The sequence below is a fragment of the Apaloderma vittatum genome, unplaced genomic scaffold, assembly GCF_000703405.1.
Source record: "Apaloderma vittatum isolate BGI_N311 unplaced genomic scaffold, ASM70340v1 scaffold4554, whole genome shotgun sequence".
Lineage (NCBI taxonomy): Eukaryota > Metazoa > Chordata > Aves > Trogoniformes > Trogonidae > Apaloderma > Apaloderma vittatum.
Window position 1 is genome coordinate 34,704 of NW_009714209.1, and position 27,134 is coordinate 61,837.

Below are 27,134 nucleotides of genomic sequence, written 5' to 3' on the forward strand. Positions count from 1 at the left end.
TCTCCCGAAGCTTGTGTGTTAACGACAGTAACTGCTCCACAGCAACATTGGGTACATTTGGAATCTGGTTGAAAGAAAAACTATATTAATCTTATTGCAAGACATGCAAGTTCCACACACCACTGCAGCCAGAACCAATGAGCATACAGTTGTTTTATGTCTACCAAAAAGGAATACAGTTTTGACAAAGTGCTTTTTTTCTATTACAGCATCATTTAATATCACAATAAGAATACGAATTTATTATCGACAACATTAAAAGATAAGCAGATGTGCTGCTTTAACAAGCTTTGAAAATGAAGACTCATTTATGCTACACTGAAATAGCAAAATATTTTTTATGCAGTAAATAACTATATGTAGTAAGCAACAGTCAATAAGTGCCTAAAATATTGAATGTACTTACCATTTCTTTAATAACTTTCATTTCTTCCTTCCTGCTTAAAGATCGGACATGATGAAAAAGAAACAACGTCAGAAACTCTGGACCCAGCCATTGTTGGGCACTACTCCCAATGACAGGAGGTTCTGCTAAAACCACTATTCTGAAAGAAGGATGGATAGGAAAGATAGACCTGCAAAAAAAAGTTTAAAAATGTATTATCTGCCTTAAGCAGTGAATATCAAATTTAATTTTTACAACAGATGAAAAACAAGAATTAAATCTGTGTACTAAATCATATCATAGTCTTTTTTAAAAGACAAAGACTGCATTGTGATAGGCAATTTTACAAATTTACATTTTTTTTATGCTCAGAAGACTACCCAAGTCTACTCTTCACATCTGCAACAGGACCTGCATGCCTAAAAATGAACAAATAATAGCAACTAAGCTACAGTCTAGTGCAATGTACAACTGCAATGGAAACATATCACTCATCTGACAGATTTTTACAAGTGCTTTACCCAAAGCAGGACGTCTCACAGGCAAATCAGGCAGAGAAGATATATCAGAGCTGCAGTAATAGGTAACTTATTCTACTCAATTAGACTGACAGAAACAATGACACTGTAGAGATTAGTCTAGATACTATGAAGTGCCAGATTTATTAATGGTTAAGGAACATTATTCCCCTTATCGATGTTCCTTCTGGCCTCTTGGGATGGGATTAATATGCCGAACTTCATAATATTCCTGAAAGTTTTACTTCAAAGGCCAAACCAGACACCTCACCCTTAGCTCATTTTAGAGTCAGCATGGAGAGACAGGTCCCTCCAAGAGCAGATTAAGACTTACTAAAACTTAAAAAATACTCTACTGGGTCCTTCAATCCACTCATCTCGCTATGTGTTACGTCTCTGATTAGGACAACCGGAGATATTCCTTGAGGAAAGCGCATAAGCCACTATCAGTATGTCGCCCTCATATTCTCCCAGCACCCACAACCATACCCTCAAATGTCTCTGAAGATAAATCTGTACTTGCTTTCTGTTTACTCACAGATTTGTTTAATCCCTTTCTGAACTTATCCTGTCTGCCTCCACAGCTTCCTGTGGCAACACGTGCACTGTTCATGGTTGCAAAAGGTGCTTTTATTATTTATTTTTTTAAAAACTTAATGGAACTGACCTGCTAGCTTCAGTCAGTGCTCCCTAGTTTACGCTGAAGGATTTGGTGACTAAGAGTCTCTTAGAAACCTGTCTGATTCCACTGACGATAATGGGAGCTTACTGTGATCAATACAAACTTAAATATACAACTTCTAGATACATGTGTTAGGGCAGTAGAAGACTGTTGCCTCAGTTTTTGGTATCTTTGCCTTTTTCATATCTTTTGTCTCCGTTATGCAATATTATCACCTCTTTGGACTGGGAATTCATTGGTACTCAATTAGCACAATCTCCAGAAGCAGCAGAGTAACAAGTCAGGCACAAAAGCCAGTCAAATTGTGCAATGGGGGTCTGTTTTCAACAATTAAATTCACAGTACACATCAAAAAAAGGAGGTGTTTATCTGGAAAAAGTAAGTGAAATTTAATTAGACATATTGCTCGATAAGCCTGTTCCCATTTCATTTTCCATATGAATTACAGCATTTGAGATCAGAACACTTGGAGACACGTATTCCTCCTTGTTAAACTGAGAAGGGACATGATGGCATAAGCAAGAAAATCCAAAGAGAGACTACGACCACTAAACATAAACTAACAAATCTACTGATAGTTGGCTCATGTTTGGCACAACAATAAACCTGTGATACAACAGAGTGATTATAGCAAACAGTCTCTTGTATCAAAGCAAACACAGGAGGTGGCATGAGTTATTCTCAGCTGAAAGTCATAAGCCTAGAAGCTACTCCCTGACTGATAAAAATAGATGTCTGGAAACATCACATGAAAGGGAAACCAATGGGAATGCCACTGGCACTAAAAGAGGGTCACAGAAGCCATCCTTATTATAGAAGAAAACATTTCCTAGATATGATAAATAAATATACTTCCAGACTCACCTCCTGCACCATAACTATGAAGAAAAACAACCCTCCTCCAGAAATCCATCAAATTCAAAGGACCAGTTCTGGTCCTTCCACAATAACTAGTAAAGGGAAGCCTTCCCAAGCCAGGGGAACACATTTCTCTTGCACCAACTCCGTGACAGTGCCTAACTCAAAGAGTGTGGTGGGGACAACGAGGGAGGGCCTGGGGGAAAGTGGATGGAGAAGAGATGCAAAATCAGGGCAAACTAACTTGATGATATCAGTTAAAGTCACTGACGTACTCTCTAGAGTTGGACATACCAGAATGTCACTGCTGCAGATTTCCAGTCTGTAAACATGAATAAAAATATTTGGCTACTTCAAAAGCCTATTGTTTGGACTGATGTCTGCAATGTTGAAAACGTCAGGCTAAGGGTATTATTAAAACAAATGCCACAAATGACTCAACCCTGCAACGCTCTCAAAGCTCCCAGCCTCCATCAGCACAATTCAAGAGCTTCAAAGTTGTTCCACAGTATTACAGACCAAGTCTCAGAAGGAATATAACACAGAGCTCCTACATGGAGCTATATTTTATAAAAAAGAAATCCTTAACATACTGTGTTCTTTGCAAATGAAGGCCAAGTAAGTGTACCTTCTTAAAAACATGTTGCCTTTTAAATTAATGAGACTCAAACTCAGTGGGAAGATTTGGTGCTAGTTGATTAATACAGAGTCTCTTCTCTTTATTCAATGTTTACTGACAACACAGATAGCAGAACACTCTCTGAATAATGTGCTTGTCCTCCTTTTGATATATGTATTTAAGTCTAACCAGGGATTACTATCACTGCTCTCAAGAGGAAGGTAAGAACCCATCATGTTCAGGATAATTTCAGGGAAAGATTTTCTAGCTACTGACACATGGCTCTGCGCAACTGAAGCAAAAGAATGACGTCACCTTGCAAATCTAAACTATTTTTGTAGTCCCTTTTTGTAACATGATATAATAAATCTCATTTTCTATCAAATTTTAGGAATTGGGAACTGTTATAATACTAGGACCGCAATGACCCACTGTTGTTTGCTTGCTGTTTTTCTTAAATTTCACCACAGTCTAAAATCAACAAATTACTTTATCTGAAAACTCACTAAACTGGACCAAAAAAAAACCACAACAAAAAATGAAGTAAAAGCTAGAGAATGTAAGCAGTTAAAAACTTTTATTGCTTGCTAAACACACTCTCTGACACATTTTATATTTGTCTCATCTACTGCGTGCTCCCTTTCAACTAATCGCACGGAAAATAATCCACTGTCTACAGGGCATAAAAACCAGCCATGCATTACGAGTGACTTCTTCTCACTTTTGCACAATCCTATTATGCACCTACTTCTAGATTTTCCTGTAAGAGACGTCTTTCTGCTCACCACACCAAGGACTTATCTGTGTGTGTGTGCTTGTGTTGGGGGAGGATATCCTCCCAAATAGGTTAAAAAACTGCATCATAAGACAAACCAACACCTCACTGCTCATCATGTGAAGGCTGTGTGCCAGCCTTACAGTATCTGTCTCAGTGAAGGATTACGGAAGAAATTCTATACAGAAATCTTAATTATGCACAGCATTTGAAAGCACTTTCTCTTCATTTCTGAACCTGCTCAGGAAAATGAATCATAGAATCATTAAATGAGTAAGGAATAGGCAGCTATAATTTCCTCCTGTGCAAATGATCTTTAAGGACCATCTGTCACTTTCTCAAGGGCAGGTTTTTTTTTTCTTCTCCTCAAACTCATAAAGAAAAATACAAATAAGTGAATGTCATCTGACTGCCACTGTTTGCTAAGTTAACTCCACAGCCAAGCCAGCATAAGAAAGAACAGAAGAAAAAGTACTCTGTGCCCACTGCTAGTTACCTTTGTAGCTTATCGGCTTTCAACATGCCAAGGAATATTCCAAAACTCTCAAAAGGGCAAGGGCTTGCACTTGTCAGTCCTAACAGAGCTACTGCACCCACCGGTCTGAAGCCCTTCTCAAAAAAAGCATAGCCGACACAACAGATGTAGAAATAGTGAACATATAACTAAATGACAATAATTAACATAATTTAAAATCAGACTATATTTTATTAGCTCTTACAAAGTTAATAAAACTTTTATGTGAAGTTGTCCAAAAATATAATAGTGTTTCAACCTGCAAAATTTGAAAACAACCTGAAAGTCAAACATACTTTCCTCTTTGTCCTGCACTGCTAATAACACTGCCATGGTTTAAGCACGTTCACATTCTCTAATACTGTTTACACTCACACAGAGAGACACATGATTTCTTTAGACCATAGTGTGACCTGAAAAAGCATTCCTTTATTAAAAAAAAAAAAAAAAACAACCCTCTTGACTTATCAGGATTGGAAATTAAGTGATGGATTGTGTAGTATTTTCCTTTCTATTCTGCTACACATATGAGTATTATTACTATTGAAGCATTAAAAATAGGAGGCACTAAAACTATGAAAAAACATTCTTTTTTCTTCAATACCAGATATTTTCATAATAGGTGCATGAAAGCTTAGTACAAAATGCGTCTAGTTTGTGTGAAGAAGGGAACCTCAATCTCTCTAATTTTTCTCTTCTTCAAAATAAGAAACATCTTTAGGTGTGTCAAATCCTTTTACAAACATAGACTAAGAAAAATGTTTACAGAACTTTTGGCTCATTGGTTAGGAATAGTACTCCTTTTCTCTAAAATAAATGGAAACTCTGTTTTAAAATTCCATTTACAAAGTAGAGTCCAAGTAGTCTACTAACAAGCATTATCAGTTCTTCTTTCCATTATAAAAGACATATTTGTATTTACGTTACTAACAACAGCACCTGGTCACCTCATCAGTGAGTCCTGCATTAAGAGAACAGACAGTAACAGTGAGTTATTTTGTATTTATGAATGATTAGCAGTAGCACAGAAGACGGAAACTGCAAACTGTACTACAAATAGTAACTACCATCAAGAACATTCACGTACAGCAAAGCTGACCCGAACTGGGGGAAGAAGTATGTGCTCCACATTCTCATGTTGTCTGACACTGGCAGTAAGGCATCAGTTCTTCCCTACCTCAGCTGCCTTCCAGTGTCCAGCTATCACTTCTGAAATCCTGAAGATGGCCTTCTCTCTCCTCATCTAATCATTTCCTAATGAAGCTTTTGGGTTCTTTCTCTCAAAGTCTTCCTTCTTCTCTTGATCACATCTGCTCTATTTATGACCATCTTCAGCTACTTCACTTATGTCCCTCCTGACTGCTTAGGCATGTAAAACTCTGTGATGCACTTCTGAATCATTGATGTGCCTCTCAGTATGTTTTTCCCTCTTCCTCTGTTTCTCTTAAGAACTACATTAGTACAGGAGATCAGGTAGGTAATAAAAAGGTTAGTAACAAAATAAAATGTTACTTTTGTAACTTAATATGTACTCTAGGTACCGTACTGATTCCCAGTATGCAAATGAGAATTGAGTCTGAATGAGTGGAATTAGGGAAGAAGATGTCAGAATAAACTCCTGATTCAAACAAAGCTTGAAACCACCTTCTGTAGGCAACTCCTTTACTTGAAAATTAACAGTAGTCTTAATGTGTCACTCATCAAACATATCAGATCCAGTCCCAGAAGAACTGGGAATGATAGCGTATATTCTGCAGGGCTAGCAAAGAGCAACTGTATTGAAATTACTTTAGTCAAATCCAGTAAATCAGGGTAAGTAAAGCTCTCTTTTCACCTTACTCCAATGTCAGAAATACAGCAAAGGCCAGGAGCCACAGCCACTGACACATTGTAAAACAGACAACAATTCTCAATGACATGGAAAGCTTCTCCCAAGTAAGAATTTGCCCAGCCAACCTGCTAATAGATTCACAGAAGCATTTAAATTGTAAAAGACCTATTTCCTAATATTCAATCCAAATCTCCCCTGGCGCAACTTGAGGACATTTCCGCTTGTCCTACCACTTGTTACTTGGGAGAAGAGACTGACCCCCACCTTGCTACAATCTCCTTTCAGGTAGCTGTAAAGAGCGATAAGGTCTCCCCTCAGCCTCCTGTTCTCCAGGCTGAACAACCCCAGTTCCTTCAGAGGCTCCTAAGAAGATCTGTCCTCTAGACCCTTCACCAGCTTCCTTGGCCTTCTCTGGACACACTCCAGCACCTCAAGGTCTTTCCTGTTGTGAGGGGCCCAAAACTGAATGCAGGATTCAAGGTGCAGCCTCACCAGTGCTGAGTCCAGAGGGAGCAAACACTTCCCTGGTCCTGCTGGCTGCACTGTTTCTGATACAGGCCAGGAAAATAAACTCAACGTACAACATATACTGTGTAATATCTCCACAAGGCAATCTTTGCAGGCAAATGAGGAATTGTTAACACTATCATGTTTTCTTAATTAAATCAGCTGTCAGTAAGTACCCTAGACAGCATTTGATGAGGTGTCTGGAGAGAAAGGCTAATTCTGCATGGTCATTCCACAATACTGGAAGGTACTGAAGCTTGTAGTGATGAGCAACCGCTGCTAAAATGTTGAGTAGCTGCTAAAAATGTAGTTCTGTAATCAAAGAGCAACTATTGATATCACATCCTGGTGCCAGTGAAGGGTAGTGCTGTTTTCAGAGTATGTAAAGGACCAAAAACCAGGATGATGTCCTGGAACACCTCCAGTTCCTCAAGGGCTGATGAGAACAGTGCACTTCCTACAGAGAAGTGGTTCACTGATGCCAAAGAAGCCCATGGCCAAAACCAGAAAAGGGGATACATGTTCGCATTACTTTACTCTGGCTGCTTTTGAATAACCTCATACAGAAGAAAACTGAACAAGGGCCAGACTGAGCATTTCACCTAGGAGAAGGTAGGATTCTCAGCACTGTGGACTTAATTTGGCACCAAACTTTTCATCTATATCCAGCACTGTGCTAAATGGTCACACTGAGCTTCCAGATGCAAGAATGCCTACACAGTGGGCTTTCTGTTTCTTTGGTTTTCAGATCAAGTACTAATCAGTAATGTACTCCTGTCTAAGAAAACAGAATTCCCTCATTTATGGATCAGAGGGTGAAAGCTCACTTGCACTCAAACAGATAATATAGAGCTTAGCAATTCACAACACACTACATGACAAAGTATTAAAGGTGGTTAGGTAAAAGCAGTACGTTGCGATCTGAAGGAAAGGGGGACAGCCTTCCAAGAGAAGGTTACAAATAAAAGAATACTTTTGGAGCCTCCAAATTAATCAAAAGCAATGCACAGTTACCACTGAACAGTGGAACCAAATGTCACTCAATGACACTGAAGGCAAGGAAAGTATCTACAGAGGTGGCACAGTAAGCAGATGGGTCTGCAGAAGTCATTAAAGAATAGAGCATGGTCAGTTCTCATGATCTAACGGATAAGGAAGGTTATAAGGGAATATACTGCCAAAACAGTCACAGCTGGAACGAGCAGGGAGACAGAGAAGTCAGATGTGAAGCTCTATTCTTGTGAGAGAGATTTGATCCAGGAAGAGGAGCAATACTAAAACTGAATGTGTGATGAAGTGTCGACATGAACCATACTGCAAGCAAAACCAGCACAGCCACTGCCATTCTGCCCGAAAGCATCTCGGACAAGACCATGAACACGGAGCGGGGAAGAGACTCACACGACGACTAGATGTATTTTGAAGTACAAAGTCCAATGCAAAGCTGGATCCTCGGAGTTTTTTTGCTTCCCTTTACCAAGTCTGGCCTTAAAATCCCGATAAACAGAACACTTTCCTGATACATAGCTCTTCACTCAAAAAACACAAATGCAGGAAATACCCATCCAGCTGGGTGTACGGCCTCAGCAGAGCGGATTCAATTTGCAACAAGTAGGCTCAGATTACACCTACAAAAATATAAATAAATGCTATGGAAGTCTTAAAATGAAGGTTGTTCTGCTTTGTTGCTGTCTTTAAAAAAAACCCAACAAATCAAAACAACAAAAACCCAAGGCATTTTGGATCAAAAAGAAACCGGAAATAACAAACCAACCATGCAGTAATACAAAAACAGCTTTTCTAAAGGGTGGACTACAAAGGAGGTCAAAGAAAAACATCACAGGCAGCGAGACAATTGAGAGAAATGGGGTGGCACATCATGAACGCATCCCTACTATAACAGATAAGACCTCTTCAAAGTTTGGGCAAGTGCACACCCTGCAGCGTAACTACGAGCATTAGACACTCGATATAAAACTTCTTTTGCAGAGGTTACAGCCATTTAAGAATCACAATGTGAACGTATTACTGAATTTTAGACTGCATTTGTTTGGACATCCATTCAACGATATCCCTCCCATTAACTAAAACTCGTCAGCAGTGTTTCACTACCCATCAAGTGTGGCTTCAGAGGAGCTATTCTATCTGTGGAATGTTTTTAGCAGACAAGTGGAAGTGAAGAAACAAAAAGAATAAGCATAATGAGACCCAACCCATCCTTAGGATTTCCTGCTTCATATTACTTGTAAATTAAATACCAGTTTTCTCCCTAATTAGGCCGAAGAAAGTAACAAGTTGCATTTAACTTGACTTTAGCTATATATTCCAACACTGTCAATAAAATGATGCAAAATTAAATATTATATACCTTTCTATCTACATTTTACATATCATTTCTCTTCAACTTCTAACTCCTTCTGTTAAAGGATATTGAATGTTTTCCTTTAGTTCAAGCATTCTAAACAGGATATAATTTTCCCATGCCACAAAGAAAGAAACAAAAACTCATGAGGAAACTGATGTTTAAAATACGTTTCTCTTAGTGATTAGAAGGTATCAATGTAGTAGGCAAGCATTTTGCATAATGTTTTTGTAAATAAAATATTAAAAAGGAAAAAAGCAGGAGAGATTAAGCTCTTTACAGGATGAAATGCTGTTGGCATTCTATAGTTGTGGCTGACACTTTACCTTTCCTGCAGTTTCTCATCAGAGATATGTAATTCTTCTTTTAAGTTCTGGTATCTATCTTCTCTTAACAATCTGGTGCCGTCGTAGAGAGTCAGTTCTCTGTCATGTATTAGTCTGCTTGAAAATTTTAAAAAAAAGCTTTATCTAGCCTTTGATCACTTTTTAAAGTACTTACATCAAGTAATGCTTTTCTAAAAAGCTACCTCAGTCAACATGGGTCATTGTAAAAAGAAGTTATACCAATTCAAGGTGCATCCAAGTGCGGAGGTAAAATAATACGCAGAAGTAAACAGTATCACTATAGTCAGCTTAGTTCAAATAGATATGGCATGAAAATGAAACAAAAGAATTCTGTCTTATTAGTAAATGGCATGCAACAGACATTTTGTTATACTTGTACCAAGTTATATACTTCTATTTTGTTTCTTAAAGCAATATATTGCAGTTAGGCTTTAATGATTATCACATATATAAACCCCTCTTTTCTTTTTTTAATGCAGAAGTTGATTAGATACAACACATGCATGCCAGGAGAAAAAAAAAACAGAATGCACAGCTAAGCTGACTAAAAAGCAAAAAAATAGGCTAGTATAATTCTCTCTTCTGCTCTTCAGCATATATATATATATATAAAATAAAAGAAGGCACAAAATGCTTTTGCTACAACCTGCTTTTAAAGCTGGTGACATCGTTTCAGTTTGCAAAAGGCAGTATATGATGCAGGCAGATGAAATATGAGAAAAATTAGACTTGACAGTATAAATGATTATTACTATTAACACAGTATTTGCCGTTACTACTTCTGTTCTGCAAGGTTTAATTTATTTTTTAATGAATTATGAAATACTGTTTGGAAGGACTTCTTTGCAATCAATACAAAGTATGCTTTCACATATAGCCATAATGACCACATTTTAATTAGAAGCTAAATGCAAAGTATTTTAAATGTTTTCTGGCATGTTGCATTTTCAAATCATTGGGCAAATATCACTAATTTTTAGATTTCATAAATTTACTGTAACATCTAGCTCATTCTTCAATTCAGACTTACATTCTCTATTTACATGGAGCTGAAATTTCCTGTATTGTTATAGACTTACAAAGAACATGAAAGAATTGCTTCTGCTTTTAAGTATGTGAAGACGGAACACTACCTATCTACAAAACTTCAGTGCTCAGCCTGTTCTTTACAATATTCTTGCAGTCACAAGGTCATATTCACCAGAAGGAACTCAATTTCTCAGTATGCAAGCACTCCATCACCAGATCATGCGCACCCAACATATCCGTGCACACATCCTGACCTTTGAAGTACAGAGAGAGTGCCAGGGTTAATTCGATGAATGCCATCAAGAATAACAAGCTTTCCTTCCAGGGCAGCAGTAACAAGTGGCGATGGTCTCCAAGCAGTGTCTCCATTAGGAAGAGTGTACCTTTGCTGTAGTAAATCTCGAGCCGTCATATCCTGTAAGCATCAATTAATCAGAAGAACATATTCATGCTCTATTTTCTTCATCTGCAAGCATACGCTTTCTTTAAAAAAAAAAAAAAAAATGCATTCTGTTCTCCCTGAGAATATATCCAAAGAAGATTAGCAGGAAATCTTCAACTACCTTTCCAAGGAGTACTAGAAATACACACACGAATCTACATGCACACTCTTGACTCTGGAAGTTCTAGATTTTGTCAGGCATTGGAACAGGCTGCCCAGGGAGGTGGTTGAGTCACCATCCCCGGAGGTGTTTAAGAGACAGGTAGATGTTGTGCTGAGGGACATGGTTTAGTGGTGTTGATAGGGCTAGGAAAAGGTTGGACTCTATGATCCTGAAGGTCTCTTCTAGCCAAAACTGTTCTATGATTCTACAGATTCTATGACTTGCCCACACCACCTCTATAAAACCAGAACAAAAGCCTTTTTTTCCCCCCATTAAACATAATGGAAGCTTACAATGACTTGTACAGAGCTTTGTGTGCAGAAGGGGGCAGCAATTTACACCTAGAACAAATGAGTCATTTATTTCATCTAGAAGTCACCTGAAAGAGCAAAGATTTCACCATTAATCCCAAACACAAACCAGCACGACATTCCATCTCTCAGCAGGGAAATGCAGAGGAAGCATCGGAAAATACAGAATGAAATAAAAAGAAGCCAGTAAGACACCAACTGTCAAAGTATATAGCATGTCACAAAATAAGTCCTAAGGGATAAATCAAAACCAAAGGCAGAACCTAGCATATCCTCCAGCATACATATTTGAGATGTTCCATTATAACAGGTAAGCACTAGAGCAACAAAGTCGTAACTGCCATTTCGTGACCTGGAAGATGAAATTCTTTCCTCAGGCTGTGCTGTGAACAAAACTTAACATAAAATCAGATGAGAAAAATATTTTCTATTGTAGCTGTGGCTTTTGCATATGTCCTTTTCACAACTATAAACCCTTTGAACTCTTAAGAATAAAAATAGAACATATTACATCACATGGCCCGAATCATTTCCTCTTTCTACAATTCCTTAAAAGCCTTAAAATAACAGGACAAAGTCTGGTTCCTTCAGTGCTTCCACATTTGTATAATTTAAAGTTACACATTCAAATCCACAAAACTACACCATATTTTTATTGCTGCATTTGTGGATTTTCTTTTTTACTGCTCTTTTCTATTTTATTAATGAGTTAGACTAAAACCAGAATACGAAACATTTTTATGAATGCCAGAAAAAAGTGCGTTTTTTGGACTTGTACCAGAAATGTGCATTCAGTAGCTAGTAAACGCTGTATAACTGAATATTTAACCAACACACCTTCTAATTCCACTTCTAGAGGAATGAAACAACACACAAATAGCATGAATTGATTGGGAGCCTAGTATACTATATAGAATGCCCAGCTGTAATTCCACAATCACTTGAGAACCATGCATTAATTTTCAGGAGATGAATTCAGAAGTGTATTTTGCTGCAAAATGTTTAGATTGCAATGTAAACGGTTGAATGAGATTCAGTTTAGTGATGCATTAAAAAGAAGAATCACTTGCTAACATCTATGCAGTTTCTGTAAGGGATTTGTTTTATACCTAAGTACTTGCCCGGTAGTTAATTATTCCTATTTCTTCATACTAAACCAACTTTTAATATATGATATTAAAAATATAAAAGTAGGACATATAGTTATAATACTCTAACACTAAAAATCCATCCCTGTGGAGAGGAGTTAACAGAAGTATATGAATTAATTTTTTCCCCCTATTTTGGGCAAGGCAATGGCAGCATTATATTGCCTTGTGAAACAAAATTCTTATTTTAATTTGTAACAGTCATTGTAACTTACATGTGTTACATTGCATTGTTTATTTTCTAAAATATCTTGTAAACAGGAAAAAAGGAGCTTGTGAGAGTAAACAAGTAGGGTAACTTCTGTTCCACTCCCTTTAGCAGCTATAACAATACAAGCCTCCAACTTAGTCACTTCTCATGGCTTGCAATGCTAATCATGTTCTTGGCAATTACGAGGTGAAAGTTTTCAGCTTTTCATGCCCACTTGGACTCATATTTTGTTAGTATTTCTCAAACGAAAAAAAAATCTGGAAGAAGTTAGTAAAGAAAAATTATGAGGTCATGCAAAAAAAAAGACGAAAAAAGAAATCCTAGAAACAAAAATATTACAGTACACAAACACTAGGGATGTGATTAAAAGACTGTTTTTGCTGGGGAGGAAAAGAAGCAAGTTGCCGGAAAACTGTTATAACATCACTTTGAATATTGCTTCTTCCCCTTCCCCTCAACCTTGGGGAGAAAATATTTTATTTAAAACAATTTAAACCAGAAGCTCCCTAACTACAGTCTACAAAGAACCAGTTGGCTGCTGCTTCTCATTTGCTGTTGCTTAACTGCATTAAGAGACAACCGAAAAACAAACCTTTCTTAATCAGGATGAGTTTCCTTTGTCAGTACTTTTCCCACATGGAATTGCATATAACAAGAAATACATATAATGATGTCCTATCACAAATGAGACAGTAATTGTTCTCTAAGTCCACTGTTAGTATAGATGACCTATGTGCTTAAGCGGTTTGGGAACCCTTGGTTTAGGTAAATTTGTTTCTCATCTCACAATATAAAAGGTTTCAGAGGTTTTTTCCTGTGAAATCAATATGAAGAGCTGTGCTCGTTCACACCATCCAAGCCCTTAAACCAACTCCAGGTAGAAAGAATGATAAGGCAAGTATTAAAACTAAAAGTAAACATCATACATATAGCGAATCTAAGAATTCATTTATTCACAGAGCCGGAAGAAAAACATTATTGCTTCAGACCAACAATAAGTGCTCCATTACTTATTTTTGTATCTGCAAAAACTACTGGAAAATAAAAGTGAATCACTGATCAAATAAAAAGCCTCCTTAGTTTTAGAAACAGCTTTAGGACACTACGGTGTCTCCCTCAAAAAAAAACAAAAAGACACTTTATTGAACCAAAGTAAAAAAATCTAAGTTTACAGCATTATCAAACTTTTCATAGCCTTCATATTTGTTCTGTCATTAAACTATACCATTACTTTGCTATGCAAATCCCCTGGTATGTTATTACATATTTTAAGAAAAACAAAGGTATTTTTTAAATTATCCAAAGATGTATAGCTCAGCTACATTCAACCATTTTTTTTTGATACACAACTTTCTGTAAAAATCTTTGAGATTATGTAAGATATTATACATAGGAAATATATATATATATAGATATACAAGGGGATCTTATGCAGACCTGTCTACAGAGGAATTTATAGTGAGCAATGAACTCACAGTCTTTAATTTGCCTTAGCAATGCTGTGTGATATCACCAAAAAGCCTCACTATAAAACCTCCCTGCCCTTTGGACTTCATCAACCTCCGGTGAAACCAAAGGAAAGATTGACTTCAGTAGCAAATACTCCAAACTCTTGGCCTAGATTTTATTTCTGTAGGAATTACAGAACCCTCCGAAAGAAAGATGGTTACTGAGTAACTAATTTCATTGTCAGCAATTCTCATGTGTCTCCAAAAAAGAAATCGTCTCGTCCTACTCAGCAAAAAAACATATTAATTAAAGGTATGATGTTGGAAAACAGTGGCCATATTTTTAACCAAATAATCATTTAATTCTGCTGGTGAGTACCCAATGTTGTACTTCACACAACAAAACAAGGGTTAGGGCGTGCCTGTCCTTAAGCAGGTTTATCAAGTTGTAAAAGGTGTTTTCCTCAGATGATTTAAAAATCAGTTTACACTGCCAAGCGCAGAGAAAAGAATGTAAGCTAGCTGGACACACTCAGTTCTGGCTCAGAAACTACACACTTCTCTTAACATACCGCTGCACAGTAGGCAACAGATACTGCTGGGGATCCAGGTATATTACTATGAACATTACATTTGCATGAAGCTTTGGAACCCAAACCTGCTTGCCTCTGGCCACGGTAAAGCGTAAGAAAAGGGCACAAGTCATCTGTCTGACTCCAGCCACGCAGGCACAGTTTCATAGTCCGTGCCTTTATCAGCTGAAGCCATACAGGGGGAAGGAAAAGCAGTGGGATCCTGTCTGGGGAGGTTCTCAACAGTGCAGGAAAAAAAAATGGACTTTTTTCATCCTCAGTAATATTTCTCTTTTCTATTTTCTCTAACTTTTTGTTGGTTTCATGCCTTCAACCTCACTATCCATTTCTGTCACTGTCTCTCTTTCTCCCCATGTGCCACTACCCTTCCAAAGCAGCAGCTCCTGCCATTTCTTCCTTTGGAGGTGTTCATGCTGCCTGGGAAAAATTTAAATAAGGAAAGGGGTGGAAGAAATCAATATATTGCATTAAATCTGATGCTAATGTTTCCCTGCAGCATTGCTAATTATCACTTACAACTGTAAATCCTGTGATATTTGGTGTATTTTGACTCACAAGATTATGGGAGACTCTTGACTTTTTTTCAACCTTCACTTCACATACCTGTGTTTACATTCTCAATGGCCTATATATTTCACATTTAAAACCAAAGCACATTTAAAACCATTAACTTATTCCTTTATTTTTTTAACACATGCCCGTGAATATCAGTGATTTTAAAAGCTGCAGCTGCATATGAACATAGCTTCAGAAAAGCTGCAGCTCTATATGAACATAGTTTCAGCTTTTAAAGTGACTCAGAGAGAGAATATACACAAAGAATCAACATCCATGTATTATATTTTAGATCATATTTAAAGCATGATCATCAGCAGGTAAGTCTACTTACCTGATACAGCATGATAGGTTCTATGCTGTATCCCAGTATATCAGCAAACTCCTTAGCAATAACTGTTTTGCCACAGCCCTAAAAAGTTAAAAAAATAAGAACTAGATTACATCCTGAGGACCACGGGAAAGGAGGGAAAGAAGAAATTTAAATTCTTACTTTTCCTCCAATTAAACACATATCCTTAACCATATGGGACTGCATCATTTCGGCCAACAGTTGATTATGGCTGGAAGTCCTTATGAAAGTATCTGATTGAGGATGCTTTCTTAACAGCCCAGTCCCAGCTGGAACCTATAAGGAAAAAAATAATTTAAATGCTAATATGAGCTATACTGTGATAACTCTAGGCTCTGTGTGGACTGGGTTATGCCTCTGCAAAACTACAGGAATGTTTTGCTGATGACTGTGATCCAAACTTAAATTTTTCACTTAAAAAATATTCAATCATATAATTTCTAACAGACAACCTCCTTCACCTGCTCTTCATGGAAAAACAAAGCAAAAAAAAGTAAAAAGTGAACCAATTCAACTGCAGCACCAAGGTCTGCAACAAACTTAAGGCTGTTTGTGCTAGAGAGAAAAAAAAAACACCAATATTTATTGCTCATTAGAGAATCATGGAAGAGAAATAGCAATTTGTATTGTGAAAATTTGAAGGAGCTACTTTCACCAGAACTTTTGGCAGTTTCAATCACTCTCCAAGCTAAGACACTTGTGCTATTTCCACTTCCCATTCTAGTCTGGGACCGTTTCACCTGCAAAATCCTTATACTATCCTGTTCCCAAAGAGAGATTCTGCAGAGCTGTTTTTAGAAGCTACGACCTACGTGTCAAATGAAAGCAAAAACCCTCCCTCAGAAAAGAGCTGAATCAAGTTCCTCCAGATTCCCCTTTTCCTGACAAATTCCCATTTGCTGCCGGTCCCCTTTCCACATTTCCGGTTCCATTTCCACATTGGTACAAACTCTCTGAGGACATTCCCCACCAGTGCCAAGATGACCTCTCTCACACTCCCACTAGTTCACCTTCTTTTCAGACTCTCTAGACTCTCCAAATGCAACATTAACTTCCAATTCTCAGATCAGCATCTGTTTCCTGAATAAGACCTTATTTCACCACCTAGCAGGTCATAAACTTCACTGGAAGAAACTCAAACTAATCATATTTGATGTGATTACTTTTGTTCCATTTTCCCAACATCCTGTGTAGGAACATTACCAAGCTCTCATTAGATTTTACTTGAAGTGTAGACAAAGACAGACTATTGTTTTTATTAAAAGAAAAAGGGAAAGCAGCACCAAGAACATCATAAGTAATCTCTGTTATTCTAACCCAATAAAAAAATATAAAATTTAGAGGTTTTTCTTTCATCTGTGCTTTAATATTTTTTTAACACAAGAAACTTACATGACTCACATGCAGGAAAATATGAGTTTATCTAGAAATAAAATCTCATGTGTCCATAATCTAATATGCCTGTATCTAAGTGTTTTTCTAATACATATCATGTGCTATGCTGCAACAAAATATTCAGTGCAAATGAGTTTTACTATCAAGTCTAAGTGTCAGATTCTCAATGAGATGAAAACAAACTAATGATATGTAAAAACACATATAGTTCGATGAATATATAAATTCATACCTGGAACGTCACTTCTTTTTCACCAATCTGGACGGTTACATCAGCCTTGAAGGGTTTGTTTCCATGTGAACTTTCTACTTTTGTAATCTTTCTGGGATGAAAGTGGTTTTTTGAATCTTGAAGCTCAAAACGCTGTAGAATTAAGGTGTAGGGAAAAAAGTAGGGAAAATTAATTATTAAATTCAGCTTGCTGGTTTTCAGAACTGTTCCTTCTGAGAACAAGGCCAGAAATACATTCAAGATTAATTGCTTGTGAAGTCCTAAATCCGTTTACTTTTTTTCAACCTTTACTTCACATACCTGTGTTTACATTCTCAATGGCCTATATATTTCCCATTTAAAACCAAAGCACGTTTAAAACCATCAACTTATTCTGACTGTAGCAACAGATGGAAAATGAAAATGTCATATGGGGACTTTGCCAAGTCTTAGCCTGACAGACCAAAATAATCAGAGAAACGGGTGATAGCCTTTAGCATGTGTACTCATAGATCACCTATCTCTGCAGGTCATTGTAACCAATTGCAGATCTAAACATCTGGCTACCAATACAAAAAAAAATAAATCAAACATAATGTTTACTTAGCTCCACAGCTTTATCATAGAATGAAAATTGAGAACAACCTGTACAAATTAAGCCTTCAGCATGTTCCAGGTATACTAAGGACCAAAGAATAAAAAATGGGACGTTTGTCTTCCCAGTCCTCTTCTGAGTATTATACTCTCTATTTTATGCTGTATATGAAAAGCATGAAAATCATTTAAAAAAACATTATAAAAAGTCTATTTTGTTGGAAAGAAGAAAATCACATCAAGGGAGTTTATGCACAAAAAAAGTCACTAACTCAAATTACTTAACTCATAGCGCCATTTTATTCAACAGAGCAAAAGCCAAGTAAACAAGACAAAAAGGGCTCTTAACCACCTCCTTAGAATTCTTAGGAAAAAAGACGTTTTTAAAAAAGAAGTCACTAATGTAAAATAATTCTTAAAAAGCATGTAGCTTGATTACTACTAGGATTCACAGCACTGTCAACTAAAGTTTAGAAAGAAAACTGAGATACATTCATAGAAATGCTTTGGCTCTTCATCATTTTGTAAACTAGAACGAGAGCCTACAAAAATTTCATGTTTAAATATGAATTTAAGATAAACATGCTTTAGTAAAGGGCTACACCAAATTATACTCTCATTGTAACTGAGTCTACTTCAGATACTATTAAACATTTAAACAACGGAGGACAGGAATGACACAAACTGGTTGTAAGAAATACTCCAATGATGATTCTGTGAAATGAACTATAGATGTTCTCACTCTTACGTTCATTAGTAAATTGTAACATTACTAAATTAATATTGCAAACTCCTTGTACACTAAAATCCCTTTATCAGATACCAACAAAATTAACTGTGAGCCAGCAAGATTATCTGCACCAGCAGCCTCTGCATCAAACAAGTAAGATTTAGAGACAGCAGCAGTAGACCTTGTACACAAAGGTGAATTTCTAAGGTGTTTTTCGGTTTGGGGTTTTGGTTTTGTTTTTATTTTATTTTTCTTCTTAAAACGTTGTTAAGTGTTCAACACCTAACCTTTTAGACTCTAAATCAGGAGAGTGAAGGAGGACTATATCTGTGCAGATCATCACTGAATTTACACAACTTGAATTCATCTAACTGAATATGTACAATTAGAATTCATCACATGTAAGCACAGAGATGCTGCTGAATTGGATAATGTAGTAATTAAACAAGTTACCACACTTACACCCAGACAGGAGCAGCAAACAACTTTGTGGCTTTCATAGGAAGACAGATCTCTGACACAGTTCTTCATTTAGAATTATGATAGCTAGATACACAATCAGAAAGTGGCATGAAATCGATGTAGAACACATTAAACATACTTCTGCCCGAGCCAGAAGCAACTTCCTCTATACAAAGGTCAAGCTGATAGTTGCAAAGGAAAAAATATTTGTGGCTTGGAAGGCAAATTACTGAGCACACTCAGTATTAGAATGTCTGGGAGACACATGGAGAGCCACAAGTGGGCAGCCTCATAGCCTCAGACTCAGGAGGAAAATAAAAATGATAGCCACCAAAAACAAGGGAAGTGGTTTGGCAGTTCAAAATCATCAGGCCACATTTTGCTTGCCTAAAAACACATGAGAAAACACAAACTGCAAAAATCAGGAAAAAAAGTAAGAAGAGGAATTCTGGCCATTTGGAAGTATCTAATGATCAGCAATGTCTCAGCATGGAAACTGCAAAGAATACGCTGGGGATCCAGCTGGTGAAACAAACAGAGCTTATGAGATACTACTTGCAGATAACCACTATGCTGAACCCACAAGACAGCTTCGTTACTCAAAAGAGGCATCCAAAGGCAGCAGACATTTCTTGAAGAGTCTCTGCATGGGAAGGAAAGAGAATTTTTCAAAGAACAAGAGGGCTGAATTGTTGCACAAAAACACAAAATATGAACTGCAAGTCCATGACTGCACAGATGGATGAAGTCTGAAGGACAGATTCCACTACAGTGATACATATTGGCATTAAGAGTATTCTTATAATCTATAATCCATAACCTATATCCATATAATAATCTAATCCAATCTATAATCTATAATCCAACGGTTATAGATTACTCTGGGAGAAATAAAAGAGAAACAAATCCTGTCTTAGACCAAAATGTGTAACAGAAATATCTTAGAAGTGAACAGAATTGTCTAGACAAGAAAGAAGATTCCACTTTTCTGAACTAGTAGCCCTCTCTCTACGAGAACGTGCCTATGTAGTCTGAAGATTCCCTACTTTGAGGCAGGGAAATAGTTTTTGAGAAGGTCAGATAAGGTTAAAGTGAGTGTGAAAGCAATACAAAACCGAGCCAAATGGAGCAAACAAACTTTTATTTAAGATCAAGACAGTAAACACAGAATTAAGCAAGGCATGAAAAAAAAAAGAAGAAAGATTCTAGAAGGGTCTTAGACCAAAGTTAAATGCTTAGATAGCAGGCTAAAGGGGACTCGCTCATTTGTTAATACAAATTTGATCCATATGTTGTTTCTAGAACCTGATGGGAAGATTCTCTTGATCAGAAGGTTGCAAAAACCAAAACAGTGGGTGTTTCCAACACTGGGGAACAAAAAGACACCCAAAAGTCATCTGGCAATTAAAAAAGCAAACATAAAAACTCCAGTGAATCTGATGTAAAACACTAAAAGCTTATGGAACGATGAAGAAATAAGTACACAACAGCTGGAGTCTCTCATAAGCCACCAAATTGAGCCTAAATGAAGACGACCAGTTTTATAAATGCCTATCAATAGGGTACAGGAAAGAAAACCTCAATACTGTGGGATATAATATGTGCTTAAGGTTATTGTTTGAGTATGTTTAACTGGAAGTATGTTTTCCCTGAAAGCAGTAATTTCTCTTTATCTAAATCCTCTAGAGATAAAGCTTAAATAATTTTTACGTAGTTTTTGCAATCATATTTCAAAATGTTCATGTGTCAGTCAAAATAATTTTTCATGTCCATATTTAATGTAAGCACAGAAAAACAGTAAAGGCCTGAATTCAAACCAAGTCATATTTTCCTTTGTCAGATCTTCTAAGTTTAAGATCTTATTTAAGAATTGGAATAGAAATTCACACAGTTTCCAAAGTGCAGAAGCTTCACGTAAAGGTACACAAAAGGCACATTACTCTCAAATTTATTTTGGTACTTCTGTTCTGTCTGTTGCAAGGGAATGAACTAATGATGCTGCAAACTGTAGCCCTTGCACAAATGTTCTCTATGACATGCAACTATCAAGACCTCTGCCGATCCTGGTTTAGTGTGCAATCCCCACACGTTTTGTTTTGATGCTAACTAGTCTGACAAAAGGAATCACATGAATCAAATGAAAAAGTAGGTTGACAGATAGAGTTAAGCCTAAGACAGGTTTTAACTCCAACTAGATCCCCTGAACGAGAGATTTGCATTTCAAAGCATCTTTACACATCAAAGACTAACACTGTAACAAACTACTTTCACTCACAGGGAAGGTATAAGTCAATATTTCACATTAATTCATTATCGAGAATAAGAAATACCTAGAATAAGTAATATCTAGGTCTTGGTGGAGTCTCAGTGAACAAGAAGGAACATAAGGAAAAGACTGATGCAAGCTGAAGATCATGTTTGGGAAGACAGTACCTAGAGAATATGATCTCTTCAAGAAATAAGCACAGCTGCCAAAACTAGCTGTTGAGGCTAACTGCTGTCTACCTCACTTCTCAGCTCGAGCAGCTGACTGGAACACATCCTGAAATTAAGACACGCTACCAGCTAGGTTACTATGTCTCCATATCTGTCTCCAAGGCTGATGCCTAAACTTTACATTTTATTCCATGGAATTCGTTTTTATTTCCTTTAAATGTTAGCTGATGTTAAGAAGTGTTTCAATGCACGCTAGTTAATCCATCAATTGCAAATAAGCTTCAAGTATTTATTTTTAAGTTGTCAATGCTTCTCAATTAAGAGCAATATTTCCTAACTGTATTCTGTTATACAAAGAGAAATATTCAGTGGCAAATATTAGGTGGACACTCTTCGGAAGTCTGTAGGAAGTTAGAGTAAGAAACCACCTTGCCTCTGCCAGACTTCTCCTGCTCACATTTCTTATGGAATGGAAAAAAATAATTTCTTACCCATATTTAATACAGTTCTCGTGCTGCTATTACTGTAATATCATTTTGAACAGAAGCTCCTCAGTACAATCCGTTATTTTCTGAATTTGTTAAGGTTCATTGCTTAGCAATATTTGTTGTGTGTAAATAAAATAAAATCTCAAAGAACATTTTATGTCCTTGTTGACATAATGGGACAAGTTCATCTAAGTAGTGATGAGGAAGAGCATCAAACAAGGAGAAAATTAACACAGAAAAATGTAAACAATAAGCAAGTATTTAAAAGTAGACGATCATTGAGACAGAAGATTTTACTAGTCAAATCAACCTGTCTAATATAGGAAGCAAAAGTACGCACAACACATAAAATGTAAAGAAATGGAAAATGGTGGAAGCTGCTGGTCCTGAAACTTATTCACCGCTGACATGGGAAACAAAATAGCACATAGGACTTGAAGGCACCTTAAGAACAGAAGTGACTGGCACTGCTCTGCTGATAGACAGAAGTCTGTATTACCACCCAAACCATGGTTCTTACAGTCAGCTTCAATCATTCTGATACGTGGTGGAACACAGCACGAGATGCAAACAGCCTGGATTCCCGAGGCTGCCTGGAACAGCATCTCAACACCGGCGACGTACTGGCCGGGCAGGGCTGACACACAGAGAAGCTCCTGCCGTTCATAAACAAGGAAAGAGCAATTGGTTGTGCGTGTGTCAATCAACGGCAGCCTTGGCTTTATGACCCATGAGATACCAGAGTTCAAAATCCTGAGGGGGAATGATGAAGGCAAGTAACATTGGCTACAGACCCTGCCTTTCAGGCCAGATTAACTTATTCAGAGAAGTGGTAGGTAGGACCCCACAGGAAGTAGCTTTGAAAGTTGATGAAAGCTAGCAGGTCATTCAGGACAACCTCCTTCAAATGCAAGGACTGTCCACCCCAAAACTCAGAAAGACAAGGAGAAGACCAGTCTGATTAAACAGGGAATATGGAACTGAGCTCCAGTGCAGAAAGGCCATACAGGAGAGGTGTCAGCAGGGATGGGCTACGAACATTTCCCTGACATGTAGGCTTGGTTTCAGGAAAATCAAAAATTCACTAGCTACAAAGATGGTTATTTCTAAATATGTACACACAAATAAATTTTAAGGACTGAGAGAGACGGATAAGATCTTCTAGGTGACAAACACTACTGTCCAACAAAACATATAACTCCTACAACATACTCAGAAATGAAAGAAAGCTGGCACTGTGATGAAGTTTTACCAGGATAAACGGAATAACCCAGCATAATTATAGGCTTTACAAACGATTATTAAACATGGAAAAAACAACTAACAGATCCGACCAACAACAAGCAACAAAAGGCTAACACAGACTAAAACCAGAGACTAATATAATCTATAATCATACTATACTGAGTGTATTTGGTGCATGTGATCTCTATTACTGTTTTAGTATCTCCTCTTAAAAGTTAAATGCCAGAGGTAGTTTTAAAGCATTTGACTACCTTGACTGTATAAAGTAACTACTTTCAAGTCAATTCACCACTTATATAATAATGATTTTTTTCTGTAGTCTTCAAATGAGGTTTAAATATTCTACAGAACATAGAGGTTTCACCTTTCACTGTAATGAAATCTACCAGTTTATGAAGTTTGGGGTTTTTTAAATACTGTTTTAGCATCAGCAGTAACACAGCCATTTAGTTTATTTACAATTTTTTTATATTTTTCTTCCTCAGAAGTGGTACAGAGAGTCAGGAGAGTCAGACGTAGTCAGGAAAACTACTATCATAATCCAGCACTCCTTGGAATTATAATATGTATGTGCAATACTTACTTTTAACACATCTTTGACTGCAGTCTTGCCTTCCTTTCCAAGGAAAACATCATAGGGGTAAAGCCGGTCAATAACATGCTGGACTGACATCATAGGGAAGGAATTCTAATTCAAATTAAAACACAGAAATTTTAGAAAGTGATTGGCTCATTCTATCACCAGCTATTAATATGAAAATCCCATATAGTGCTGAATTTAAGATAAAGTTATAAGGGCAATATACAAATGACTACTACATGCAGTATTCAATCAAATATCAAAAAAGGCATTTCTCAAGTGCAATTCATAATATAAATGTCTAAAGTAGATTAGAAGAACTATGTCCTAAAAATTACTTGCTTTCCTGTGCATAAATGGAAGCTACAGTGAGTAGCTGAGACACCTGAAGACATTTAGGGTTAGGGGAAACAAATCTCACCATGGGTAACCGAGTTTCATAGCACTACTAGAAAAGAATCAGTATGACAAGGAATCCATATTCCAGTAATGATCTACTCATTCACAGCAATTTCTAGTACTTAATTTTGTTTCTATTTCACTGTACAGATTCTATTTAACAAATCTAATCCTAGAAATTTCTGAACAATTTGATCAAAACTGTGGTTTTGAAATTAGTTACTGTGTAGGCTTTTGTCTTCTATGCAAAATTGAAAGTAGCTTTTTTTTTTTACTATCTCCTTTTAAATACTAACTCTTTTGTCAGTTGCTGCCTGAACTACACAAAGATTCAACAACTTTGCTGCAATAATGAAGAAAGAAATGGAAGTGTGTTTATGTGTACTCAAGAAATACATGCATGGTGGAAAAAGTGTTTCAAAAACCCTAAGGTAATGCTTGATTGTTTGTTTTCAAAGATATTTGCAAATTTTTAAGGACTACTTGTGGGTAATACTAGTGAAAAACAGTCAGTGGACTGGCACTACTTTTTCAAGCCTTCATCAAAATAAGTAAATTATACAATTCAAATAAAATCAACTGATTTTCAGTTATACACTTGGAACCCAGCTGACAGAAGAGTTGCTTAGAAATTAAATCAGGAGATGCATGTTTTATTCAATTCATACTTATAATCAGTAATACTATTTATAATGTTCCATATTAAGAAAAGATCAGCAAAAATAAACCATTTAAGGCATTACAGTAAATGTACTGCTTAAAGGATCAGGGAGCCCTTTATTGCATTTTAAAAGCCCTCTGTCTATATATAAAGACACAACATATAATTTGTCCACATTATCTCAAATGAATAATAATTACAATGGCGTGTATGAAATTAGCCTCTTCAGAACAGTACCCTATGAAAAATTCTCCCTTTCAGCAGGCAGGAATTTTCAGCCTAAGAAATACATTTTGGGACTGTGCGAATCCATGACAGAAGATAAGAAGCCACACTTTTAAACCATTAAATCAACCAAGCTACAAGTAGTGCATGGCAGTGACCCAGCAAGTTAGATTCGCTGAGAACAGTCTGCTCTGAAACACCAAGTGATTAAAACTAAAAGAAACAGTTCTCATCTACCTAAAAAAGATGTTGTCACACAATGATAACACTTCACATTGTCTAACATAAAACAAAATGCCTCCTTCATTCCATAGTTAAGATAATAGCTTAGGGCTCACTTTCTTTCCATTACTCTGAAAGCCATCTGGCATTCATTTAAGAATAATTTTTCACTACAAGGCTCAAAGAAGAAGAAGTTGCAATTTATTTTAAAATCCAACATGTATTTCTTTCTGAAATACTGTTTCATTTCTCTGAGCTTGACTTTTAATAACTTCTTAACATCTGATGTAGTACCACTAATTCAGAAAAAAATTATGTCTGCAAGTATCCAGCCCAACTGCAGGGACTAAGCACCAGAGTAACACAAGTAACTGGTATGTTTTAACGTGTATAAACCAATAAAATACGTAGAAGTGATCTGCCACTAGCCATTTTACATAGGTAAAATTTACACATGTAAAATGACTGCACAGGAGACACAACAGAGAATTATCCTAAAAGTCCTCTCTACAGATACCTGCAGCTTGGAAAGGAGTTTGAGAAGCTGTCCTGGTATTTTACCTTTGTGAGATGACCACATGTTCTCCCACTGTGAACCCAGCAAGTAGACAGTTGTTCTGTTTCCTACGGACCGCAGCCGTCAGGAAGGATTAGTTACACCTTCAAGCGTGCACAGTCTGCAGCTTCAGGTAAAACTCTGCATCTATGTTTACTCTACAATCCACCGGAAACCCAAAGACCTAATGCAGGCCTCATCTCATACAACTTAACTGTCTCCTATATCCATGTTTGTAAAACTGCTTTCTGTCCTTTCAGGTGTCACTGGAGAGTAATGGGCATCTTCACAAGGCAATCAATCTGATTTACATGCATATTGTTAATTCCGAAACACTCCCAGGTTGTGATTTTTATTTCTCTCCACTGATTACCTCAGTGTCATCAGGTAAACTGTGGATACCAATGAAGTCCCGAAGGACAATTTAGCAAGATAAAAAACATTCTTTTCAGCGCTAAGATACATTTAATCACATCACAAATCCTGTGTCATGCCATACTATGTCCTTCAGTATTATGCCATATACATGGTTAAAGTGCTATAAATTCACAGAATCCTAGAATGTCAGGGGTTGGAAGGGACCTCCAAAGATCACCTAGTCCAGCCCTCCTGCCAGAGCAGGATCCCCTAGGGCAGCCACACAGGAATTCATCCAGGCGGCTTTTGAATGTCTCCAGAGAAGGAGACTCCACAACCTCTCTGGGCAGCCTGTGCCAGTGCTCTGTCACTCTCACAGTGAAGAAATTTCTCCTCATGCTGAGGTGGAACTTCCTATGTTCTAACTTAAACCCACTATTTCTTGTTCTATTACTGGGCACCGGTGAAAAGAGATTGTCCCCTTCTTCTTGACACCCACCCCTCAGATATTTGTATACGTTAATAAGGTGCCCTCTCAGTCATCTCCTTTCAAGGCTAAACAGCCCCAGTTCTCTCAGTCTCTCTTCACATCCTCGTCGTTCTCCGTTGGACTCTCTCCAGTAGGTCCCAGAGACATCTGACTGGGGCTTTTCTCCTTCAAACTATCCTTAACTTAGTTTGAATATATTTTTTAAACATTCGTGTTAATCTTCTAACAACATGAATAATCCAGATCTAATTTTGAGAATTTTTAAGCCCATACAGTTTCACAGCACATGTGTATGCACATACCAAGATCTGAACCGCAGCTGATAAACTGTCTAAAGGAAAATCTGGAAGTCCCAATGTAGAAGACTCTTGAGAGCTGAGAGTTGTAGCAAAAGACAGGAGCTGAGAAATTCTGCATAGGAAAAAAGTAATTA

General features: G+C 37.1%; 1 protein-coding gene across 1 annotated transcript in view; it reads right to left on the reverse strand.

Moving 5' to 3' along the window:
* Positions 1 to 27,134, reverse strand: part of LOC104273335 (von Willebrand factor A domain-containing protein 8-like) — a gene marked incomplete at its 3' end in the record, with an annotated part of 61,754 nt that overhangs the window by 24,538 nt on the left and 10,082 nt on the right. Inside the window, exons 6-13 of the mRNA XM_009868645.1 lie at positions 27,004 to 27,112; positions 23,795 to 23,899; positions 17,278 to 17,409; positions 15,792 to 15,926; positions 15,633 to 15,710; positions 10,682 to 10,842; positions 9,378 to 9,491; positions 407 to 575 (exon numbers count right to left, since the gene is read on the reverse strand). Coding sequence (XP_009866947.1) covers positions 407 to 575; positions 9,378 to 9,491; positions 10,682 to 10,842; positions 15,633 to 15,710; positions 15,792 to 15,926; positions 17,278 to 17,409; positions 23,795 to 23,899; positions 27,004 to 27,112 — 1,003 coding nt within the window. The remainder of the gene's footprint in view (positions 1 to 406; positions 576 to 9,377; positions 9,492 to 10,681; positions 10,843 to 15,632; positions 15,711 to 15,791; positions 15,927 to 17,277; positions 17,410 to 23,794; positions 23,900 to 27,003; positions 27,113 to 27,134) is intronic.